Genomic DNA, 21,764 nt, shown 5'->3' with positions numbered 1-21,764 from the left:
AATTTCGGAACTCTTTGCCCAGCAGGTGCAGCGTCTTGGTGACCACGGTTCAGACTCCACGATGGCACCAACTGGAAGCGTCTCTGCACAGTCAAAGAAAAAAAAAAAAAAAGAAAGAAAGCTCATCTCAACAAACGTTTGTTCTTGCAAGTGAAGGAGGAAACATGACAATCACATTTTTTAGTCTCTTTTCCAACAGAAGCATCACTGGTGAAAAAGATCGACTGCAGGGCCAAGAGATGCTTTGGCACCACCTGAGCAGAAAGAAAAACAAAATGAGTAGCAAGTACAGAATGGTAAATGTACCTTCGATGGTCCCAAGAGACATTCGTCCCAGTGCAGCTTTGGGGGAACCTGCAAAAGAGAAGATGTGTTATAAAATGTTCACTTGAGCCATTTTGCTTTGCAGCGTGCTCAAAATCAGCAGACGGCCCCATTCGCCGTCGTCTTGTTTGTCAGGCAGCTCTGGATGCCGTTTGACCTGCGCACACACAAAAAGGATGTCAGAAAGAGTGGATTGTTATTTACGATGTCCTTACCTTCCTTCAGTTTTGTCCAGGAGCAAAACGGCAACTTGAGGCTGGACTCTCAACTTTCTTTTTCAAGACATCTGGGGAGCGCAGTTTGCAACGAGGTAGTGTGCAGCACCAAATTTTGAAATCCTCACCCTAAGAAAAAAAGAAAAGAAAATTGCACACTTTTTGTCTGTGGTTCCGACCTGAATCACGTCATCACTCGAAGTCTCCTGTAAGCTCATCTTCATGTGCTGAAAAATTAAAACATGATTTCAGAGTTGTATGCGCAGGAGTGTTTTTGTCTCTTACCAGTGACGAGCGCAGGGCTGAGCTGTACACCTCGGCAGTGGCCTGCAGCGTTAACGGGTGGGCTGAAAAGACAGTGAAATAGTTCGCAATGTGACTTTTGGTAAGCACATTTAAACAGCCCCCCCCCCCCCTCCAAAATTGGCCAGTCACTTGAAGATGCCAAGCCTGTGAACAGAAATTGCACAATTACAACAAAGTAAGAGCAGGGTGTCATTTAAATTGTGGAAATAAAAACGCTGGCAACTTACCTTCTCAGCACGCTGAAAGAAAAAAAATAAAAATCAAACGGTGCCATTTAAAATTGCAGGCGACTTACCTTTGTAGAGTTGAGTATAATTTCTATGGAACCCGAGTCGCCTGAACCGAAAGCAAAGTTTTAGACCGCTGGACCATCCTGGTTGAGATTTTCGGCCGATTTTTGGACCTATTCAGACTATACCTGAACATGACAGTTGCAGAATAGGTCTAATTTCTAAATAGTGAATTTTCAAATCCGAGTTGGTCTAGTGGTTAAAGACCATACTTTAGATACAGCTGACTCGTGTTCGAGTCCCCTTTTCGAATCACCTACATTTATGCACACATGGAGGTGAGCGCGGGGATCGAACCCGAGTCGCCTGAACCGAAAGCAAAGTTTTAGACCACTGGACCATCACCGTTGAGATTTTCGGCGAATTTTTTGTCCTATTCATAGACTATACCTGAACATGACGAATTTTTTTCAATTTGTTTATTACTTTGATGGCGATAAGGCGATCAATTTTACTCTCCGTTTCGATCATTCAATACGAAGTCATCCCCATTCCCCATTCTTGAGTGTAGTTACCCTGGAATTCACAAGAGAGCAGTATTGCAAGGCACCTTGCCCGTATCCCTTTTCCTCGAACCTTTTATCAGGACTTCAGCACACGAGTATTCTACTTATTTATTTTTGTTGTGTCTGTGACTGACTTTAACAAAAAGAACACCAAACAATTGTTGGTTATTTCAGCTTTATTTGAAGTCAAGTCAACTGTATTTATAGAGCACTTTCAAACAGCCATCGCTGCATACAAAGTGCTGTACATGGAGCAATATAACATGCACAATAAACAATAAACCATAAAAATGAAGGAACACAAGATGACCAAAAAACGACCATGTATAGTAAGGCCATTTGAGCCAAAAAAAACGACATAGTATAGTAAGGCGTTTTTAGCCCGAAAAAAACGACATAGTATAGTAAGGCGTTTTAAGCGGAAAAAAACGACATAGTATAGTATGGCGTTTTTAGGCCGAAAAAAACGACATAGTAGAGTAAGGCGTTTTTAGCCCGAAAAAAAACGACATAGTAGAGTAAGGCGTTTTTAGCCCGAAAAAAACGACATAGTATAGTATGGCGTTTTTAGCCCGAAAAAAACGACATAGTATAGTAAGGCGTTTGTAGCTAAAAAAAAAAAAAGACATAGTATAGTAAGGCGTTTTTAAGCCGAAAAAAACGACATAGTGTGTAGTAAGGCGTTTTTAGCCCGAAAAAAAACGACATCGTATAGTAAGGCGTTTTCAGGCCGAAAAAAACGACATAGTATAGTAAGGCGTTTTTAAACCGAAAAAAACGACATCGTATAGTAAGGCGTTTTCAGGCCGAAAAAAACATAGTATTGTAAGGCGTTTTTAGCCCGAAAAAAACAACATAGTATAGTAAGAAGTTTTTAGCAAAAAAAAACCACATAGTATAGTAAGGCGTTTTTAGCCCGAAAAAAACAACATAGTATAGTAAGGCGTTTTTAGGCCGAAAAAAACGACATAGTATATATAGTAAGGCGTTTTTAGCCCGAAAAAAACAACATAGTATAGTAAGGCATTTTTAGGCCGAAAAAAACGACATAGTATATATAGTAAGGCGTTTTTAAGCCGAAAAAAAACGACATAGTATATAGTAAGGCATTTTTAGCCCGAAAAAAACGGCATAGTATAGTAAGGCGTTTTTAGCCCGAAAAAACGACATAGTATAGTAAGCCGTTTTTAGCCCGAAAAAAACGACATAGTATAGTAAGGCGTTTTTAAGCCGAAAAAAACGATATAGTATATATAGTAAGGCGTTTTTAAGCCGAAAAAAACGACATAGTGTGTAGTAAGGCGTTTTTAGCCCGAAAAAAACGACATCGTATAGTAAGGCGTTTTTAGCCCGAAAAAAACAACATAGTATAGTAAGACGTTTTTAGCTAAAAAAAACCACATAGTATAGTAAGGCGTTTTTAGCCCGAAAAAACGACATAGTATAGTAAGGCGTTTTTAGGCCGAAAAAAACGACATAGTATATATAGTAAGGCGTTTTTAAGCCGAAAAAAACGACATAGTATATATAGTAAGGCGTTTTTAAGCCGAAAAAAACGACATAGTATATAGTAAGGCATTTTTAGCCCGAAAAAAACGGCATAGTATAGTAAGGCGTTTTTAGCCCGAAAAAACGACATAGTATAGTAAGGCGTTTTTAGCCCGAAAAAAACGACATAGTATAGTAAGGCGTTTTTAGCCCGAAAAAAAACGACATAGTATAGTAAGCCGTTTTTAGCCCGAAAAAAACGACATAGTATATATAGTAAGGCGTTTTTAGCCCGAAAAAAACGACATAGTATAGTAAGGCGTTTTTAAGCCGAAAAAAAACGATATAGTATATATAGTAAGGCGTTTTTAAGCCGAAAAAAACGACATAGTGTGTAGTAAGGCGTTTTTAGCCCGAAAAAAACGACATCGTATAGTAAGGCGTTTTCAGGCCGAAAAAAACGACATAGTATTGTAAGGCGTTTTTAGCCCGAAAAAAACAACATAGTATAGTAAGAAGTTTTTAGCAAAAAAAACCCACATAGTATAGTAAGGCGTTTTTAGCCCGAAAAAAACGACATAGTATAGTAAGGCGTTTTTAGGCCGAAAAAAACGACATAGTATATATAGTAAGGCGTTTTTAAGCCGAAAAAAACGACATAGTATATAGTAAGGCATTTTTAGCCCGAAAAAAACGGCATAGTATAGTAAGGCGTTTTTAGCCCGAAAAAACGACATAGTATAGTAAGGCGTTTTTAGCCCGAAAAAAACGACATAGTATAGTAAGGCGTTTTTAGCCCGAAAAAAAACGACATAGTATAGTAAGGCGTTTTTAAGCCGAAAAAAACGATATAGTATATATAGTAAGGCGTTTTTAAGCCGAAAAAAACGACATAGTGTGTAGTAAGGCGTTTTTAGGCCGAAAAAAACGACATAGTATATATAGTAAGGCGTTTTTAAGCCGAAAAAAACGACATAGTATAGTAAGGCATTTTTAGCCCGAAAAAAACGGCATAGTTAGTAAGGCGTTTTTAGCCCGAAAAAACGACATAGTATATATAGTAAGGCGTTTTTAGCTAAAAAAAAAAACGACATAGTATAGTAAGGCATTTTTAGCCCGAAAAAAACGGCATAGTATAGTAAGGCGTTTTTAGCCCGAAAAAACGACATAGTATAGTAAGAAGCTTTTAGCTAAAAAAAACCACATAGTATAGTAAGGCGTTTTTAGCCCGAAAAAAACGACATAGTATAGTAAGGCGTTTTTAGGCCGAAAAAAACGACATAGTATATATAGTAAGGCGTTTTTAAGCCGAAAAAAACGACATAGTATATAGTAAGGCGTTTTTAGCCCGAAAAAAACGACATAGTATATATAGTAAGGCGTTTTTAGCCCGAAAAAAACGACATAGTATAGTAAGGCGTTTTTAAGCCGAAAAAAAACGATATAGTATATATAGTAAGGCGTTTTTAAGCCGAAAAAAACGACATAGTGTGTAGTAAGGCGTTTTTAGCCCGAAAAAAACGACATCGTATAGTAAGGCGTTTTCAGGCCGAAAAAAACGACATAGTATTGTAAGGCGTTTTTAGCCCGAAAAAAACAACATAGTATAGTAAGAAGTTTTTAGCAAAAAAAACCCACATAGTATAGTAAGGCGTTTTTAGCCCGAAAAAAACGACATAGTATAGTAAGGCGTTTTTAGGCCGAAAAAAACGACATAGTATATATAGTAAGGCGTTTTTAAGCCGAAAAAAACGACATAGTATATAGTAAGGCATTTTTAGCCCGAAAAAAACGGCATAGTATAGTAAGGCGTTTTTAGCCCGAAAAAACGACATAGTATAGTAAGGCGTTTTTAGCCCGAAAAAAACGACATGGTATAGTAAGGCGTTTTTAGCCCGAAAAAAAACGACATAGTATAGTAAGGCGTTTTTAAGCCGAAAAAAACGATATAGTATATATAGTAAGGCGTTTTTAAGCCGAAAAAAACGACATAGTGTGTAGTAAGGCGTTTTTAGGCCGAAAAAAACGACATAGTATATATAGTAAGGCGTTTTTAAGCCGAAAAAAACGACATAGTATAGTAAGGCATTTTTAGCCCGAAAAAAACGGCATAGTTAGTAAGGCGTTTTTAGCCCGAAAAAACGACATAGTATATATAGTAAGGCGTTTTTAGCTAAAAAAAAAACGACATAGTATAGTAAGGCATTTTTAGCCCGAAAAAAACGGCATAGTATAGTAAGGCGTTTTTAGCCCGAAAAAACGACATAGTATAGTAAGAAGCTTTTAGCTAAAAAAAACCACATAGTATAGTAAGGCGTTTTTAGCCCGAAAAAAACGACATAGTATAGTAAGGCGTTTTTAGGCCGAAAAAAACGACATAGTATATATAGTAAGGCGTTTTTAAGCCGAAAAAAACGACATAGTATATAGTAAGGCATTTTTAGCCCGAAAAAAACGGCATAGTATAGTAAGGCGTTTTTAGCCCGAAAAAAACGACATAGTATAGTAAGGCGTTTTTAGCCCGAAAAAAACGACATAGTATAGTAAGGCGTTTTTAAGCCGAAAAAAACGACAGTGTGTAGTAAGGCGTTTTTAGCCCGAAAAAAACGACATCGTATAGTAAGGCGTTTTCAGGCCGAAAAAAACGACAGTATTGTAAGGCGTTTTTAGCCCGAAAAAAACAACATAGTATAGTAAGAAGTTTTTAGCTAAAAAAAACCACATAGTATAGTAAGGCGTTTTTAGCCCGAAAAAAACGGCATAGTATAGTAAGGCGTTTTTAGCCCGAAAAAACGACATAGTATAGTAAGGCGTTTTTAGCCTGAAAAAAACGACATAGTATAGTAAGGCGTTTTTAGCCCGAAAAAAAACGACATAGTATAGTAAGGCGTTTTTAAGCCGAAAAAAACGATATAGTATATATAGTAAGGCGTTTTTAAGCCGAAAAAAACGACATAGTGTGTAGTGAGGCGTTTTTAGGCCGAAAAAAACGACATAGTATATATAGTAAGGCGTTTTTAAGCCGAAAAAAACGACATAGTTAGTAAGGCGTTTTTAGCCCGAAAAAACGACATAGTATAGTAAGGTGTTTTTAGCTAAAAAAAAAACGACATAGTATAGTAAGGCATTTTTAGCCCGAAAAAAACGGCATAGTATAGTAAGGCGTTTTTAGCCCGAAAAAACGACATAGTATAGTATGGCGTTTTTAGGCCGAAAAAAACGACAGTATAGTAAGGCGTTTTTAGCCCGAAAAAAACGACATAGTATAGTAAAGCGTTTTTAAGCCGAAAAAAACGACATAGTGTAGTAAGGCGTTTTTAGCCCGAAAAAAACGACATCGTATAGTAAGGCGTTTTCAGGCCGAAAAAAACGACGTAGTATAGTAAGAAGTTTTTAGCTAAAAAAAACGACATAGTATAGTATGGCGTTTTTAGCCCGAAAAAACGACCATGTATAGTCAGGCGTTTTCAGCCCAAAAAAAATGACCATGTATCTATATCGTAAGGCGTTTTTAGCCGAAAAAAACGACCATGTATAGTAAGGCCTTTTTAGCCCCCCAAAAAAACGACCATGTATCGTAAGGAGTTTTTAGCCGAAAAAAACGACCATGTATAGTAAGGCGTTTTCAGCCGAAAAAAACGACCATGTATAGTAAGGCGTTTTCAGCCCAAAAAAAAAAACGACCATTTATAGTGAGGCGTTTTCAGTCCCAAAAAAACGACCATGTATAGGAAGGCGTTTTTAGCCGAAAAAAACGACCATGTATAGTGAGGCGTTTTCAGTCCCAAAAAAACGACCAGGTATAGGAAGGCGTTTTTAGCCGAAAAAAACGACCATGTATAATAAGGCGTTTTCAGCCCAAAAAAACAACCATGTATAGTAAGGCATTTTTAGCCAGGAAAAAACGACCTTGTATAGTGAGGCGTTTTTAGCCCCAAAAAAAACACCATTTATAGTCAGGCGTTTTCAGTCCCAAAAAAACGACCATGTATAGGAAGGCGTTTTTAGCCGAAAAAAACGACCATGTATAATAAGGCGTTTTCAGCCCAAAAAAACAACCATGTATAGTAATGCTAAAAAAAACGCCTTACTATACATGGTCGTTTTTTTGGGGGCTAAAAACGCCTTACATGGTCGGTTTTTTTTTTGGCTGAAAAGGCCTTAATATACATAGTGGGGGTTTTTTGGCTGAAAAGGCCTTACTATACATGGTCGTTTTTTTGGGGGCTAAAAACGCCTTACTATACATGGTTGTTTTTTTGGGGCTGAAAACGCCTTACTATATACATGGGTCATTTTTTTCAGCTAAAAACGGCTTACTATATATGGTGGGGTTTTTTTGGGCTGAAAACGCCTTACGAAAAAAAGGACCATGTATCGTAAGGTGTTTTTTTTAGCCAAAAAAAAACAACCATGTATAGTAAGCCCTTTTTAGCCGAAAAAACCCCAATCACGAAGAGGAAAGCATCTTCTGCCCAAAAAAAACAGACCACATAAAGTAGGGTATTTATAGCCCCTAAAAAAAAACCAACCATGTCAGGCGTTTTTGGGGTTTTATTCTGGTCAAAATTACCTTAGTATACACGGTCATTTTTTCAGGCTTAAAACACCTTTCAAGTCAAGTTCAACTTTGTCAAATTTGTCTCAACCAGACAAGAGGAGCCGCTGCGGGTGCCCCACACCACCATCACAGAACAGTGAACATAAATGACAAAATACAACAACACATAAGACAGACTCTTAATCCTGCATACACTTTGTTGTTTGAAGCAGTTTTCGATGAAAGAAGTGAATCAACGACGTCATGCCGATACGTTCATACGTCTGCTCCAAGCGAGTTTGAAAGCGACACGAAGCTGTCGCATCCAGGAAGCAGTTGTCGATGTAAATCTGCTTCAATTCCAAGCCGCCACTCGCAGTTCCACAGCCGCGCTGACACTCCTTTCTTCTCATCGTCGGCTCCTCAAGCCATGCATCCATCCATCCGCAAACTGTCCCACAGCACCGACCTTTTCGCTGCGCAAAGAGGGACTGTGAAAATGCTGCCCATGACGGGCGCAAAACACAAGCGCCCCCGGGCTGTCCAGCAACGACAGTCAAGTGGCGCCGACATTCCTCCCAATCAAAATCAGTGCTGGTACACGTGTGCTGCCGAGAAGGCGCAACCACCAAGCACAGATTCTTCTTCTTCTTCGATTGTCATGGCCAAAAATGCTGAAAGCAATCCACATCAGGTCCACATGACATAAGTTGCGCTCACCTCAGTCGCGACGTTCACCTCGGAGCCCCTTTGATGAGAGCAAGCTTTCTCTTCCAGATCACATCCATGTCAGAACCCTGAAAGAAAGAGGGGAAAATCAACATTGGTAGCCTGACGCCACTCATGGATTTATTCACCGTGTGTTTCATGACATTTCTACCCTTCTTACGTCCAGCAAAACAAGCCTGCCTACACTGTTGCCCACAAACCAGCTTTCCAACTGACAAAAAAAGTTGCTCTGGATACAGAGAAGCCAAACAACTAGCTGACCATCTCCAACACGCCTTGCCAAAGAGCATTCGAGTGCCCACAAAGACACGGGTTCCACCGCCGGCTTCAAACGCACCGCCCGCGACTGCCACCGTTACCATCAGATCAACCCACAGTGACGACCGAGGCACACCGCAAAGCTCAATCCCCCGGCCCCTCCTGCTCAGCATTTTCCAGGCAGCCCGTGGACGGATGATCCTCATCGTTGCGCCGTTTGCGGAACTGCTCCTTGTTCTCACCCCATTCGGCTCCATCTGAGGCCTGCAACCCAAAAAAATGTCTTTTTTTTGCAGGTACCCCTTGTCAATGAAATTGCCATGCGCTTTTGTTACCTCTGCACCCTCTTCCAATTCATCAGGACCCTCTTCCAATCCTCCAAACCACACAGACTGCTTTCGTCCAGGTCTACACTTCATACTGCTCTGCTTCTCTGGTGTGTCCTTTCCTAAATTGCTCCTCCGCACTGCCAAAAAAACAAAAACGCATGTGTACATGTACTTTCTCCCCAATGCTTAAGGTGGACCACTTGAAGTCACTTCACATTTTTATTCAAGTACAAAAACAGCGACAGAAACGGCTTACAGGTTGCTCCACACCCCCCTCAAAAATAAACTGCAAAAACATATCTGAAAATACTTCACAGAATACAACCGAAGCATCGTTGCCTTGAGAAGGGTCTGGTTGCCGCGATTCATTCCCGTCGCCTCCAACAAGCTTGCGGCCGAGCATAAGCGGTGACGAGTCTTCAGAGACTTCTAAAAATCCATCTGAAATTTGTGTGCCAGTTGTCATCTGCCGAGGCCTGCTGGAGAACTGAGGTCAGCGGGGTTGGCACATTGATGAGCTGAAAATGATGGCCTCAGTCCAAAATCCCTATCATGCAGTCAGTGTTAGTCAGTGCACACCCAGTGAGTTAGTGAGATCGGCGGCGGCGACGACAAACATGTCACTTGACTTTTTTTCTCACTCACCCCTCTTCTGCTTCTTTAAAGTGCCTCCTGTGCCAAACGGTTCCCCCTGCAAATAAAGAAATGCAGAAAGAGTAAGCGTGCACAGTTTTATGTCGCCAACGTGTGTCTCCTTTGCCAATTCGAGCCATCCAGCCTGAAAAACAAAAATGTAAACAAAAGGGTCAAAAGAGGGAAACCTGAAAAGGGGCCACATCGGACCACTTGCCAATGGGAAAATCAGATCGTGGACTGGGACAATGCAAACATCATTTGGAGCACAAGATAAACATCAGCGATGGATCAAAGAAGCAACACAGATCAGGAAATGGGGCACGTACGCAAATGAAAACTTTTATTGTTTTCGTACACGTGGAATCGATTTCTCCAGAGCCCACTGTGGACGGAGCGGGTCGGGAAGATCGCAGGGTCGAGATGTCAGGCCGGCTTTAAAAAAAATTTAAAAAAAGGCTGCACACACCTGACAACTCCTGAAACGTTCTCTTGTAATATTCAGGGAACTCACATATGAGAACATGCAAACTTCATACAGGAATCGCAGAGCCAGAATGGACGCCAGCGCGCTAACCAGTCGACCGCCGGGCCGATTGCAAATGCATGCCAACAAAGTACACAATAAAATTCACGTCTGGATCGAAGAAATTTACACTTACTGTCACCTTCATAAAAGCTCCAAGAGCCGACCACCAAGGGTTAACTCGGGCGCGGTGGTGGTTTTGTTTGTTGCAAATTTGCTGGACTTTGAAATGAAGGAAAAGTGTTGTCTGGCTCACTCTGTCAGAAGCGAAGATACAAATATATCTTGAAGAAGGTGAATTTTTCAGTATAAGGACTTGTGATACACACAGAAGCTGACCCCCCCACCCCACCTCCAACCCCTTTCTAGCTTGCATTAGAAGCCCTGATGGTGGGAAAAAGTCACCTTATTCATTGAATGAGCCTCATTATCAAGAAAAACAAACGAGTGATCTGGAAAACATTCGTCAGGCCGGCTCGTTGCGAGGAGATGTCCATGCGCCTTTTCGTACTTGAGCTTGTCCCGTGGGTGCCTTGCTCTTGTTGCGGTTGGCTCGGTTGATGGCGGCGATGGAGTGCGCGGACGCGCTTTTCTTGCCGGACGAGTGCGAGAGGCTGGCCCGCGCCCGGCTGGCGTTGTGGTCAAACTGCATCAGGCAGAAGATGAGGTCGGAGGGCACCAGCTCGAAGGCGTAGGGCGGATTCGTAATGACGTAGCTTCGGAGGACATCCGGGAGGCCGATTGAAAACCACCTCGCTGACACTTTTGCAACACGAAGGACGGAAGACTCACCGTTTGGTGCACTGACTTTGCGTGTTGAGATGGGCGTCACGGAGCCGATAGATGCCGAAGCAGAGCATGTTGTATGTTTTCAGTGCTTTGCAAAACAGGTCGCCGTAGCAACCGCCATCCTACGAAACACATCGCAAAGTGTCATTAGGTGACGGAATCTATTTGTGAACCACCTTGAAGAAAAAAAAAAATCGTAGACTGGCACTCAATCTGAATTTCAAAGCACTTCGCCGACGCGGAACAAGAGCATCGGCTACGGAGCGTACGAAAGGTGGCGGTCTCACTCCGAGGTCGGCGAAGGGCCCGTCGTACAAGGCCAGCTGCGCCACGCGACAGCGGTCCCTGTTGGCCAACGTCTGCGGCGTGCTGTAGCCGCCGCGCAGGGCGTTCTCCTCCGCCAGCAGCCCCTCCAGCTCCGGGGTGGCGCCGCCCGTCACCAGCGTGCGGATCAGCGTCAGGATGTTGTCGTTGAAGTACGTCTCGGGTGGGAAGGAAGGCGGCCCAAATCACATCGCCATAGAGATCACATCGTATGTTTCGCTCAATTTGAAAGGTGGCCATTTCGAGCCATCCCCGCCCCCCCCCCCCCCTCCTCTTTTTCGGCCATGATTCAGAACGCTTTTTGAACGTATCCATTTTTAGGTTCAGCGAGGTGATGATGTCGTACACAGCAACCTTAGCGAATTTTTCATTTTCCCCCTCATGGCCAGTGAAGGAAGTGTGGTCAACTTACAGCGCTCATTAAGGAGTCGAGCACGCTGACGGCGAAGGCGGTCCCGCAGGCGAACGGCTGGGTCAGGTACAACTCCGTGTCGGGGTCGTCGTCGTCGTCCTGGTCCAGGAACTGAACGTTGGAATCGTTAACTATGAACACGACAAAACAAATGAGTTGGGGGGTCTTTTTCTCTTTTTAACGAAGGGGGAAAAAAAACATTTAAATGTCACATTCCAGCGCTTGGAACAGCTTGACAGAATGCGGGTTACTCTGGCGTGTTGGCGGCATGGGTGCTCAGCCTACCCAGTTCGGTTATGATGGGAATGTTGGCCCCCGTCGTCACCGAGGTCTGCCGCACGATTCCGTGGAAGGGGCTGTTCTCGGGAGACGAGCGCTCCATCCCCGGCGGCGTGAAGCCTGCCACGCCCAACACAACGGACGCAGATTCTTAGTCATCCACACACCGTCCAATATGCTGGACACAAGTCGAGCTGGAACGGCTGTCGCTTTAAGGTGCATTTCGTACACGAGGTCAAGTCCAATGCGCGTCACATCATTTAAAGGGCAGAAATTAAACGACAGACGTTGAAAGGCTAAGACAACATAGCAGATGAAAATTACAAGTACCAGATTCTGGAGAGCACGATTTTAAAAAGATCTTAGTATGGGAAATTAGCAACATTGTAATTTTGCTTCTCTTGGCAGCCTTTTTCCATTTTGCGTGCGGCATAGCAGCTAAATGCTGCTTCACCGCGTCTATCGAAAGCAAAAGTACTCACGTCTCGTCTCGTCTGTCGGTTGCTACGCGAAGAGACTCTCGACTCGCGTCGACTATGAAACGCGCTCACCTTGGGAATTGGCCTGCAAGACGCCGATGCTGTCGTCAAAGAGCATGGACTTGATGTTGAGCGACGCCAAGATGCACTCTTTGTCCTGCAGCGACGCGTCGTCGATATTGTTCTGATTGGCCGACAGGATGACGCACATGTCGCAGAGATTGATGTTGACGGCCCTCAGGTCCGCTCGACTCAGCGGCGTGCCCTGATGCACAAAGGGGGGGAGGGGAGAAAGTACGCTTGCCCAGCTCCATCTTTTCCGGCCTTCAAATAGCCGTTGTACATCGACGTTACCGCATTTCTATTTCAAAAGTTGGGGAAGATTTGATGCGTTCATTTCGATTTGTTTCCCCTAAAAAGATTCAAATATATGCATTAAATTTCATCCCTTGAAACTCAATTCAATAATTTGTTCAAACACGCCGACACGATGTTTAGTCACTCGCCCGTCTATGGCGTTTTCATTGGCTAAGCGGCGTGTCCAAACGAAAGCCTTCTGGTTGTTTTAAATGCAACATGCGTAAATTTGTCAGGGAAAAAGAATCATTTAAAATTAAAATACATTTCATTTGGGATTTTTAATTTTTTGAAAGAATTGTAGCCAATACGAAATGATGATTCGCCATCGACAAAATATCGACCGTCGGCGGCGTTAAAGAAGTGCGCGGTCGGTGACTGACGGGCAAGATGGAGACTCTGGGGAAATTGCGCAGCGTCTCCCACTCGCGCTTGAGGTACTCGAGCGAGCCCACGAAGACGATGTGCTTGAGCTCGTGGTAGTGGAAGTTGCTGGCCCGCAGCGGCATCACAAAGTTGCGCAGGCCGATCACCGCCGACTTGACGTCGCCGAAGACGCACACCACCACGTGACCGCTCAGCACCGTCATGGCCGCCTCGTTTCGAGTCTGACGAGGGAAGGACCAGCGCGTCCCACCAAAATGACCGCCAGGCTGCATTTGACACGATGGCATTTATTTTGTTTGCACTTTTGCCACGCTCACCAGGACGACCTTGTCGATGTCCTTGGACGGGCACCAGTGGAACATCCCCGTGGAGTCGTACTTCTTCACGTTCTGGTCCACGCTTTCCATCTGCTCGTTGACGCTGATGAGGAGCGGCTCGCGTCTGAGGGCGGAAGAGTGCAGATTGGTCAGACCTTCGCCGGAGTCGCGCTTGACGCAAAGATTTCCCAGCCGCCGCCGCCGCCGACGGCGACCGTCCGGTGGAAAAGGCGTCCACTGGCACCAGTGAGGGGACAATGACGGCGGCTTCTTGACGTGAGCTTGGCACTCTAAGAGCTTTAGCAGACCAGAGATGAAATATTTCAGCCATTTGCCCGACCCGATTGCCCGATCTGGATTGTCGACTGTAGCACGAGCCGATAAGGGGGGTAAAAAGAGGACAGCGGTTATCAGCTGAGGGGTTCAAACGACGTCAGCCCCGACTGTCAGGGCGCCGTGCTTCCATTTGCACTTAAAAAAAAACTGCCGACATCAAAGTGGGCGACGTGATGTTCTTGAAAGCCAAAGACAGCAGCCTTCTGTCTCCTTTTTCCAAATGCGTCCAGTCCCCCCGTCCAGATGGGCTCTCTGGAAGAATGCGACGTTAAGTACGCCGTTAAGTATGCATGAAAATGCGCGCTGAAACAGGCCATCCCTTCAGGCTGCACTGGAGGCCGAGCCATCAAGCGCCTCCTCCGGGGGTGTAAAATTTTGGGGGGGAATTTAAATGTATTGTACTTTGGTATCGCATCATTTCCAATCTTGTGTCTTCTACACGAGGCCTAATAAACAGGAAAACATCCCGTGCTAAATATTTCATCACGAGTCCGAGATGGGGCGGGTTTGCTGTCACTTGGGCTCAGCCGTCGGCACGCGCGACAGGCGAGCCGGCATCCGGGCAAACGCTTTGTGACACGCTAACCATTAGAAGAGTCCCGCAAAGCCTTCAAGGAGGCCGCGCGAACGCCGTTAGCCTATTAGCATAATTGTCATTTTTCAGCAAAAACAAGACATTTAATGAGAATCTACACAGATATTTTTTTTAACAAGCACGTTTTTTAGTCCATTAAAAATGTCTTAAGTAATCGCGCTATGAGACGACCGATTTTAACTTTTTTTTTTCCATCACCTGCAAACGTGCTGGCCCATCTGACCGTTAGAAAATAAATGCGGCCCCTGGAGCGCAAACGTTTGCACACCCACCGTTCTGCGGCGGCTCTTTGCGCACATCATGCAAACTGTCAAAGGCGTGCTCTTCAAAATCCAAAGCCGATCTGGCCACCATGATTTATTCACCAAGGCCTGCAGGCCACACATTGACTGGAGATCCGCATTTCACCGAGTACACACTCGCCTTGTTGTTACGGCGGAGTCGCCCCGAGGCGACATCAGGAAACGCGACTTCAGGCAGCGCAGCTTGTCCGCGGTTGGCTCTCTCTCTCTTTTCAGCTCTAAGGCCACGCTGAAGCCTTTGTGAGGAACCGAGCTGACTACTTTCCTCCATTTCTTTTCAGGAATGTGTTCCAGACACCCGGAGCAGTAAGTTTTTGCGCGCAAACTAACGCTACAACTCTATTGAACGGTGGTGCAGTTCGACACTGTAAAACCGGAGTCGATTCCCGTCAAAGTGGAGCCAACAACAGCGTTATCTGTGCTTCACAAGCATCCACGTAATTACACGGGACAAGATAAGCCACTGGCACGTTTGCCTTCTAAAGCGGGCCACAGCGTGTGAACGTCTCCGCAGTGGTGGGCGGTCACAGTCAGTAAAGCCATCTCTGCTGCTCTGAGCTCAAATGAAATTCCGTTCATTTTGTAGTAGGGCTGCACCGTTTCCAGCATTTTAAACGAGACCGACATCATTTTTGAATTTATAAAGCGGCAACCGGCCTTGGCATTCGTTTTATTTTAGTGACTTTAAATTGTTAAAGCTGTTTATGCTGACAGCAATTTTGTTGCTCCAATGTTGATTTCAAATGATTACATTTGGTTTTTATTTTATTGGTAATATGCTTTGTTTTGTTGTTTTTTTTACACACGCGGTCATCGTTGAAGGGCCATCCTACCTTGCGATCTTTGGCGAGGAGTTGGGGGAGTTCCTCATGCCTCCGTTGCGCTGCTTTTTTTTCGACGACAGTATCGACTGTTGGTCATCTTCGACTGCGACGACAGCGAACATCAAGAAGCACAAAGTCACATCACAGCCCCATGGCATGAAGACTGCCAAGATAACAGCAACAGGATAACCCAACGAGTTTTATTTTTTGGCGCTTTGTCCGTTTGTTTGTTTTTAATACGTTGAGTCGGTCCGCAACCGAGCAAAATTGTCTTCGTAATATCGCGATTTGAATGACGAGCTTGGTCACGGGCCAAATTCAACTTGTAAGCCCCCACCCACCCTCCCACCCCCATCGTCCAATGTTGGCCGTCACAGGCAGCATGTTGTGTTTTATATATGAATATACACATATCAAACACAGCCAACATGCTGGAGGGTGACACCATAATGGAAAAGGGCAAGGGAGGGAGGGTCGGGGGGGTTGTTCCAGCCATGCTCCGACAACAATGTCCGCTCACGTGTTGGCGGCCCGTTGAATATTTCATGCGGCGCAGCTGACATCTGCACACGCCGCCTCATTATTCGGCAATGCTGACACGCAGCGCGCACTTATCACCACTGGCGCGGTCGCTACTTGACTGCGCCTGGGGCCTTCTTCAAACACCCCGGGATGGACCGAGGCCCGCCCGGCCCACCCCGCGGAGCGACGTGTAAGTTTTCCTGCTGGTGGCTCACCGAAAAGCCTCACCCAAGGGGGGCCGCCCCGCTGCCGAGATCCCCGCAGGCCTCGCCAGGTGTCCATTTAAGATGACCTTTTCGTCCGTTTCTAATTTTTTACAATTTTGTTCCGGTTTTCCATTCACCTGCTCACTTTTCATACCCCAAATTAAACTAACCCGGGAGGCTCGTTATTGCCAATTAACAGATTCATTGGGATTTGCATTATTCCCTATGAGGACTATGGCTTTGGGTTTCATGCAATTCAGTTAAGTCACTTTTGTTTTCCCCACCACAAACGTTTCCACTGTATCGTGTTATTTGAATAAAATTTACTGTAAATGAAATTGCTCTTTTGACAGAAAAAAAGCATGCTTTTTTTTTCTGAAAATCTTTAATTGGCATTTTGGTGGGTGTAACCCAAGCCAAAACAGTTGAATGTGAATAATATCGCCGTTGAATAAGTCATGATGTGAACACTTATTCGCCATTAAAGCATTAATACCGGCATAATCCTTCCTGGCACAAGAATGCTAATATTTGAATAATTTAACAAAAGACTCATTCCTATTAAACACCACTTAAGCGCCACGTCGGACATTCATATTTAGAACTAACATGAATTAGTAAAAATGCTTTCAGGTGTTCCCGTCAATTGTTGTGCCACAGGAACACGGGGCGGCTGACAACGTGGATTAGCAGCAAGATTCCCAACTACAGTCTCCAAATGTGACTGGCGAGGTGGCTAGTGTTTTTTTTTTTTGGTGGACCGTGATGTCGGAGCACCATCTGCTGCTAAGACGATGGAACAAAAAAAATGAAATACTTGTATGTATGACGTTGACAATGAAAATTATTTGACAAGTCCGGTCATATTTTCAAAAGCGCCTGACGACACATGGTCACCTTTTAAAAATAGCGCTCGACTACGCATGGCTGGAGACGATGAACAGTACCTTTATTTGCAGAATATTCCGAGCACCAATGATGTACAGACAATGGCTGCTGGATCATGAGTGCAAAGAAGGATTCACAACATATTTATATCTGAAGGGCAGTACCGAAACTCGTGGTGTGACCTCAGAACTTTCGTTCCTCCTAAACCGGTTCTTAGCTCGTATCAACTGGCATATTCCTACGGTCTGTGCGTCCCGACAAGGTCTTCAGTAGGGAGTGTTCCAATTTTAAGTGATGATTGCTTCACATACGCCAAGTTACGCTGCGGGCATGGGACAGTTATACAGCATGACTAAATATGGGCAGAATACACACTTCATCAGCTAGGATAGGCTCCGGCGCACGGCCGAACTTCGTGAAGATAGTAGTTCAGATACTGGATGGATACGTTTGCGTTTTTCCATATTAGCCTCCTAGCTGTTAAAATTATATTAACTTGAAAATAGCCCAGAAAAAATGATTAGCTTCAACTTGGAAACCCTATTTTAAAATATCTTTGAACAGACTCCCTGCACGCACTCAAATGTGAGGATGAAGGATTCAAATGTGTTCGAATACGACCATGCACAAGTGCTACAGGTAGAAAACAACTCATCAACATCAGCAATAAATAGGATGAGTTATGGAAGACAAGATGCAGCTGCATTCATGTCACGATGCGCGTTGATAGTGCAGGGGAATGTTGCCACGTGATTGGTTCAAATTTCTCGGGAGACAAAGAGTCACGAGAAGAAAAAAAAAAGCACACTTACTTGCTTTGATGAATCCATTATAGGTGTTTTTAGCTGAGAACAAACAGAAAAAGTTGTTACATGGTTGATAGCAAACAACAAAAAAGACGGGGATGCATAATAAAATGTTTGGTTGTCATTTTGTAATTCAGCAGAACAATACGGCTAACCTGCTTGCAAATAAAATAAGACGATAAAATAAAATAAAGACGGTTATGTTGAACCCCCCCCCCCCCCACCCCCCCTCCAAGCGTAATATAAGGCGCCAAGGTTGTATGTGTCGCTGCTTCGTGCATGTGAAGGAACCATTGCCTGGGGGCGAGAATTACTGTGACATTGATGCAAAAATAAAAAAAAATATTCCTCAAATCGCCTCAGCCTGGGCAAATGGCATGCAAGTTGTCGTTTACGAGTGGTGCCATGCCAGTTTCTGCCACCCGGAAGTGGGTGGCACGTCACAGCGGAAAGTTCCAGAAAAGGCCAGGTTGGGTGGGCCCCCCCGAGGCGGCGCGCTGACAGCAACGTTCAAAACGACGGCCCGGCCCGTCCCGACATGTGTCGCCCGCAATCGGAGGGTCGCGCCACTAACAGGCGAGCATCTGTCCCGCTGCCTGCTGGTGAGGAACTGTCACGCCGACTTTGGTGACGAGCGGTCGCGCTCCCCCACCCACAAAAAAAATGAAAATGCAAACATAATTTCCACGTCAGGCCATGTAAGACTCTGCCGCCAGACTAGCAGCGAAACACAAAAGTGCGCGGACTCATCAGGAGGCTTTTGGGCTAAAAACGGATGACAGTCGACAAGGTTTTGCAGCAAATTGTACGCACGCACACATTGCGGATGCCCTGTGCAATACGTCAGCACAATCGAACAAGTCCTCTGGCCTTGAAGATACAAGAACTCGATTTCATTCCACTCATATCCCCTTTACGATACGTCTTAATTTGTAGAAAGCTTTCATATCACCTGCTGGTATTTGACTTATTGCGTGGCACTCATATCCGTTCAAAATCTGTGCATCACACTAAATTATTAAAACAACAAATAAACACGTAAAAATATCACATCGTAAAATATTATTAAAATTACTCATCGGAACACTTTTGACCATTTCCCTCACATCATCCTAAAAAGGTGCGAATGGTTTGTAAAACTGGATGCGAGTTATTAATAGAATAGACACGTGGTAACATGTTTGAGTTAAGTTCATACAGTAAAATAAATAAGTGACATTTATTTATTATATCAGCTGCTTTTGTGGTAGGGCTGTAGCGCTCTCTGCTGGTGATTTGGTGAAGCGGTCCAAAATATCCAATTTAGCTGCGTACAGGTTATGGCATAATTTTGGTACTTACTTCAAAATCTTTTTTCAGGAAATCAGATGCCAATAATCTTTGCACTTTATTCCTTATCTACACTGACGAATCGACTGCTGGAAAATACATTTTTGACCAATCTGTTCCGTTAACCTTAGTGGACAAAAAAGCATTGGGACACCAGTCACCATTCCACAACTTACATTTCTTACATCCGCATTTCTTTATGCGCTTGGGATCGGTGACGTCATCGTGGCACGCTTTGCAGTAGAACAACGCCCTGTCGACATAAACAAAACAATTGCAGTTAATCACCCCCCCCCCCAAAAAAATAAATAAATAAGTGTAGACAGAGGAATCATTTGTCAGTCACCTCTTGACTTCTTTGGCGTCGCTGGCAATGAAGAAACCCAACATCCCCTCCTGCATCTTCACGTGGTTGCCAGGGTTGATGAGCGTGCTTGATCAACCAGATCAATCAAAATCATTCGGAGTTTAGAATTTTTTTTTAAAAATCGGAACTTCTTGAACATCAACGGATAGGTTACCTGCTCTCCCTCTGATCAGACTTGTACTCGATGGCTATCAGCAGCAGTTTCAGCTTCACGTAACACAATCTGAGAGAGAGAAAAAAAAAAAGAATGTACTCTCGAGATTTTATCAATTAACGCGGATGAATTTGTCAGGACTGCATACTCACTCGCAGATGACAGGAAAGGACAGGCCCACAAAGGCACTTGACAGGTACTCTGTGTACATCTCGTTGGCGACGCCCTCCAGGTAATACTTCTGCCACGTGTCCTCCTCGATCTGCGGACGACGCCACCATCAAAATGCACTTTGGAGAGGTCGGCCGCCGCCGTGACGATGGAAGTACCTTGATGAAGGACCTCATGGAGAAGAGGTTGGCCAGCATGGTGGACAGGCCTTGAGCCAGGCAGCTCTGAGCGATGAAGCCCAGCTTCAGCTCAGCCAGGCAGATGGCGTCGTCGCCTTCCTTCCAGTTCCAGCTGGGGATGTTCAACAGGTGCGCCTGTCAAAACATCCAAAAAGGTGACCGCGCAAACATCAAACTCATCTCAAAATGTAGCTACCCTAAAAAAAGCCATTTTTAACTCCTTGACTGCCATGATCGAGGGGTGTTCCACAAGGCTCAATACTGGGTCCGACACTGTACATGTACAGTATAATATTGTATACTCCATAAGAGACTACAATGATCAGACCTATTTTCAAGTGATTGAAATGAGTAAAACTGCTTTCATTTTTTTCTGGGATACTTAACACAATTATTACCACGGACAGTTCTAAAAGGATTAAGCACTATTTTGCTTTTGATTGTTTTTAACATTTGCCAATGATTTAAATTAATAAACCTTTTTTAAAATGTTGACATTGCCTACCTTGTTGTGATACTGCAACATCTGAGTAATGATGCGGATCTTTGGGTGGTAGTTCTTGATGGAAATTACTCTATATAACATGACAAAAACATCAAAATGTGCACATTTGATTGTTTTGCATTTTAATGTTGGCAGAACAGTAATATTGTAAGTTGTGCGACATGATGACGAAAACAAAGGTTGGCAGTGGTTCACCTCATGATGTTGGAGGCATCTTCAGCATCAGGATCGGCACAATATTTGTTAGCGAGGATCAAACAGGCGTCGGCTGATTCAATCTGAGGGGCAAAAAAAAAACAAAAAAAAAACGTTTTATATATATATATATATATACACACGACAAATACAGCGGTGAAAATGTGCTGGGCACCCGTTTACTTTGACTCTGGCCAGATCGTGAGGGTTGAGGACGGAGCCCTGGTAGAACTCCACCTGGGTGAAGTGGCGTTTGAACAAGGCTTCCAGCTCAAGATTAGGGGAAATACTGACAAACACAAAAAGGGGCTTCATGTTGTTTTACTTTCAAAATAGTCTTCGTGCATCCAGAAAGTATTCACAATGCTTCACAACCTTCAAAATTAATTTGTGAGTCCATGTTCTAAAGTGTGCGGCGTGTTTTAAAGCAGCCCCCAAAACAGACAAATAAATCAGTAACGTAAGAAAATGCGGAAAAAGTGAAGCGCTGCGGATGCTTTCCAGATCCACTCCAAGACCTCAAGATGAGTATGATTCCGTCTTGTTACTCACTTATGGAGAAAAACAATTTCTACATTGACATCATCCCTGTCCTTGTGCAGGAAGTCTTTGAGGAAGTTGGAGACGCTCTCCAGAGTGATGTGGCCGCACACCACAATGTGCCTGACGGGAAGGCCACAGACATTTTAGTCACGTTTCCAACGGGACGCATGGAGATGAGAGCATCATGTGATGCAACAGACATGAGAAGCAATCAGCTGTCAGGCGATCGGTCCGGAAGGACGAATGAACGCGCAATGAGCTGGAGAGAGCGAGCGGGCGAGCATTGGTGGATTATGAGGGATCAGAGTCGATTTAAAAGGAGATTATGACATCCGCACATTTCCGATTTTCATT

The 21,764-nt window shown here is 44.1% G+C and overlaps 2 protein-coding genes across 11 annotated transcripts in view; one reads left to right on the top strand and one right to left on the bottom strand.

Moving 5' to 3' along the window:
- Positions 1-798, top strand: part of LOC147190093 (short/branched chain specific acyl-CoA dehydrogenase, mitochondrial-like) — a 32,285-nt gene extending 31,487 nt beyond the window's left edge. For 8 of the 9 annotated variants that reach the window (XR_015097522.1, XR_015097524.1, XR_015097523.1 and 5 more), the window contains one exon: positions 26-798. The gene's annotated coding sequence lies outside the window, so the exon portion shown is untranslated. Of the gene's footprint in view, positions 1-22 lie in introns of all 9 variants that reach the window. The other variant, XR_015097529.1, reaches the window with a different exon arrangement.
- Positions 799-1,799: 1,001 nt separating this feature from the next.
- Positions 1,800-21,764, bottom strand: part of LOC147190092 (calcium-activated potassium channel subunit alpha-1a-like) — a 34,234-nt gene continuing 14,269 nt past the window's right edge. Inside the window, exons 10-32 of one of the 2 annotated variants that reach the window (XM_086099451.1) lie at positions 21,420-21,530; positions 21,051-21,156; positions 20,868-20,950; positions 20,673-20,742; positions 20,147-20,302; positions 19,970-20,079; positions 19,818-19,886; positions 19,643-19,729; positions 19,473-19,549; positions 17,974-18,006; positions 15,555-15,648; positions 13,489-13,612; positions 13,168-13,392; positions 12,500-12,692; positions 11,955-12,068; positions 11,670-11,800; positions 11,203-11,415; positions 10,937-11,055; positions 10,656-10,860; positions 9,631-9,676; positions 8,992-9,532; positions 8,390-8,920; positions 1,800-8,145 (exon numbers count right to left, since the gene is read on the bottom strand). In XM_086099451.1, the coding sequence (XP_085955577.1) occupies positions 9,519-9,532; positions 9,631-9,676; positions 10,656-10,860; positions 10,937-11,055; positions 11,203-11,415; positions 11,670-11,800; positions 11,955-12,068; positions 12,500-12,692; positions 13,168-13,392; positions 13,489-13,612; positions 15,555-15,648; positions 17,974-18,006; positions 19,473-19,549; positions 19,643-19,729; positions 19,818-19,886; positions 19,970-20,079; positions 20,147-20,302; positions 20,673-20,742; positions 20,868-20,950; positions 21,051-21,156; positions 21,420-21,530 (2,380 nt within the window). In that variant the 3' untranslated portion in view covers positions 1,800-8,145; positions 8,390-8,920; positions 8,992-9,518. Of the gene's footprint in view, positions 8,146-8,389; positions 8,921-8,991; positions 10,861-10,936; positions 11,056-11,202; positions 11,416-11,669; positions 11,801-11,954; positions 12,069-12,499; positions 12,693-13,167; positions 13,393-13,488; positions 13,613-15,554; positions 15,649-17,973; positions 18,007-19,472; positions 19,550-19,642; positions 19,730-19,817; positions 19,887-19,969; positions 20,080-20,146; positions 20,303-20,672; positions 20,743-20,867; positions 20,951-21,050; positions 21,157-21,419; positions 21,531-21,764 lie in introns of both variants that reach the window. The other variant, XM_086099452.1, reaches the window with a different exon arrangement.

This window comes from Hippocampus guttulatus, chromosome 19, assembly GCF_054856545.1.
Source record: "Hippocampus guttulatus isolate MCC_2025c chromosome 19, RoL_Hgut_1.0, whole genome shotgun sequence".
Taxonomy (NCBI): domain Eukaryota; kingdom Metazoa; phylum Chordata; class Actinopteri; order Syngnathiformes; family Syngnathidae; genus Hippocampus; species Hippocampus guttulatus.
This window is presented reverse-complemented; position numbering and strand designations above follow the sequence as displayed.